This window comes from Tupaia chinensis, unplaced genomic scaffold (assembly GCF_000334495.1).
Source record: "Tupaia chinensis unplaced genomic scaffold, TupChi_1.0 Scaffold145257_1, whole genome shotgun sequence".
NCBI classification, from domain to species: domain Eukaryota; kingdom Metazoa; phylum Chordata; class Mammalia; order Scandentia; family Tupaiidae; genus Tupaia; species Tupaia belangeri.
Window position 1 is genome coordinate 1,489,908 of NW_006205117.1, and position 1,483 is coordinate 1,491,390.

General features: G+C 60.6%; 1 protein-coding gene across 1 annotated transcript in view; it reads right to left on the reverse strand.

Annotated features, from left to right (window-relative positions):
- RSPO2 (R-spondin 2) overlaps positions 1–1,482 on the reverse strand; it is a 175,287-nt gene extending 173,805 nt beyond the window's left edge. Inside the window, 2 exon segments of the mRNA XM_027768053.1 lie at positions 769–1,030; positions 1,420–1,482. Of these exon segments, the coding sequence (XP_027623854.1) occupies positions 769–862 (94 nt within the window). The 5' untranslated portion in view covers positions 863–1,030; positions 1,420–1,482.
- Between the last annotated feature and the right edge of the window lies 1 nt (position 1,483).

Here is a 1,483-nt window from a genome sequence, read left to right on the forward strand (position 1 = left end):
AAGTGAGGCGGAAGGAGGGAGGGGCGTTTAAAAAGCCGCAAGTGAATTTCATTGAGCACAGATATCACTGCCTCAGGAACTGCCTTTGAGCGAAGCAAATGGAGAGGGCAAAGTGGGGCCTGTTTGAAAAACATCACTCTGCGGGCGATCACGCCCCCACAAAACCAACGCAGGAGTTGCTGCTCAAAGCAGAAAGTGCTCATCTCATCTCAGGCTCCAGAAAAGATCAGTGCTGTCCTTTCCCTGAAAACGCAGGTTCTCTCTCAACTTGGTCTCCTTCCCCAGATGAGAGGGAGACAGAGACAGAGGAAAAGATGTTAGGCCTTGTCCAAAGCGATCTGAGGCTGGGATTTGGGGCACACGTGGGTAAGTCAGGTACAGAAAAGGGAGTTGCAGCGAAGACTTAGGGTCTCGAAGAGAGGGCAGGGAGAACAAGAAAAAGGGATGCCAGATAAAAAATGAGACCGTGAAGAGTTCAGGAGGGGAGTCGCCGGCATCAAGGTGGGTGCGGATCACTGGACGCGGCCCTGAGCGCCCAGGAGACGCCCGGCTCCCCGGGCTCCCCGCGCATCTCTCTCCGACCCAGGGCACCCACTAGGGACCGAGACGGCAGGACTTTCAGCAGGACTCCAAGGCCTGAAAAGTGGGGGCTAGCCCGCCAGAGCTGGTATGGAAGGCATCGGGATAGCCCCCGAGCCCGGACGTGAAAGAGCGTCACTACACCTCACCCACCCCGGGACCCCACACGCCTTCAGCACGGGGACCCACCTCGCTTACTGCGTCTCCATCGGTTGCCTTGACAGTGGCTGTAATCCATACAGTTGAGAATGATGAGGGCAAAGGAGAAGAGGCGAAACTGCATCTGGGCGGTCGGGCGGGGGAGAGACGCCTCTCAGAGTCGGGAAACTGGAGGGTTCATCCGAGGAGCCGGCGCGGGCCGCGCTGCCGGACAGGACGCCGAGGAAGTCGCCTCTAGCTCCCGGGCGGCTCCGGTCAGTTGGGCCCTATCAGCATCTACTCCGCCGCGAACCTGAGAGACGAGGAACGAGAAACAGGGTGGGTGGGTGAGGGATGGAGAGAGCCCAGGAGCGGACAAGCACAGGCACCTTCGAGCGGCCCAATTTAAAGAAGCGAGGCAAGAAGAAAGCCAACCCACTGCCCGGCACGAGCCGCGGAGCAGCTTAATTCCGCTCGCACAGCTGCAGACGACGTGGAGAGGAAGGTGATTGCAATCAGTGAACTAGCAACCTCTGCGCCACCGGCTCGGACCGGGAAACCCGAGTTGCGCCCGCGCTCCGGAGGGGGGAGAAAGCTCCAAAGTCACTGGGAGTTCAGGGCTAAAAGCGTTCTTGTGCCCCTCGGGCCCCAAGGTGGGGTGCCCAGCGCAGCGGCTGAGGCTGCCAGGTGTGAATCGCCTACCGTGCACACGTACGTCTCGGGCGGCGCCGCGAGCCCAGGGGCGGCGCTCCATCCCCGCCCAGGT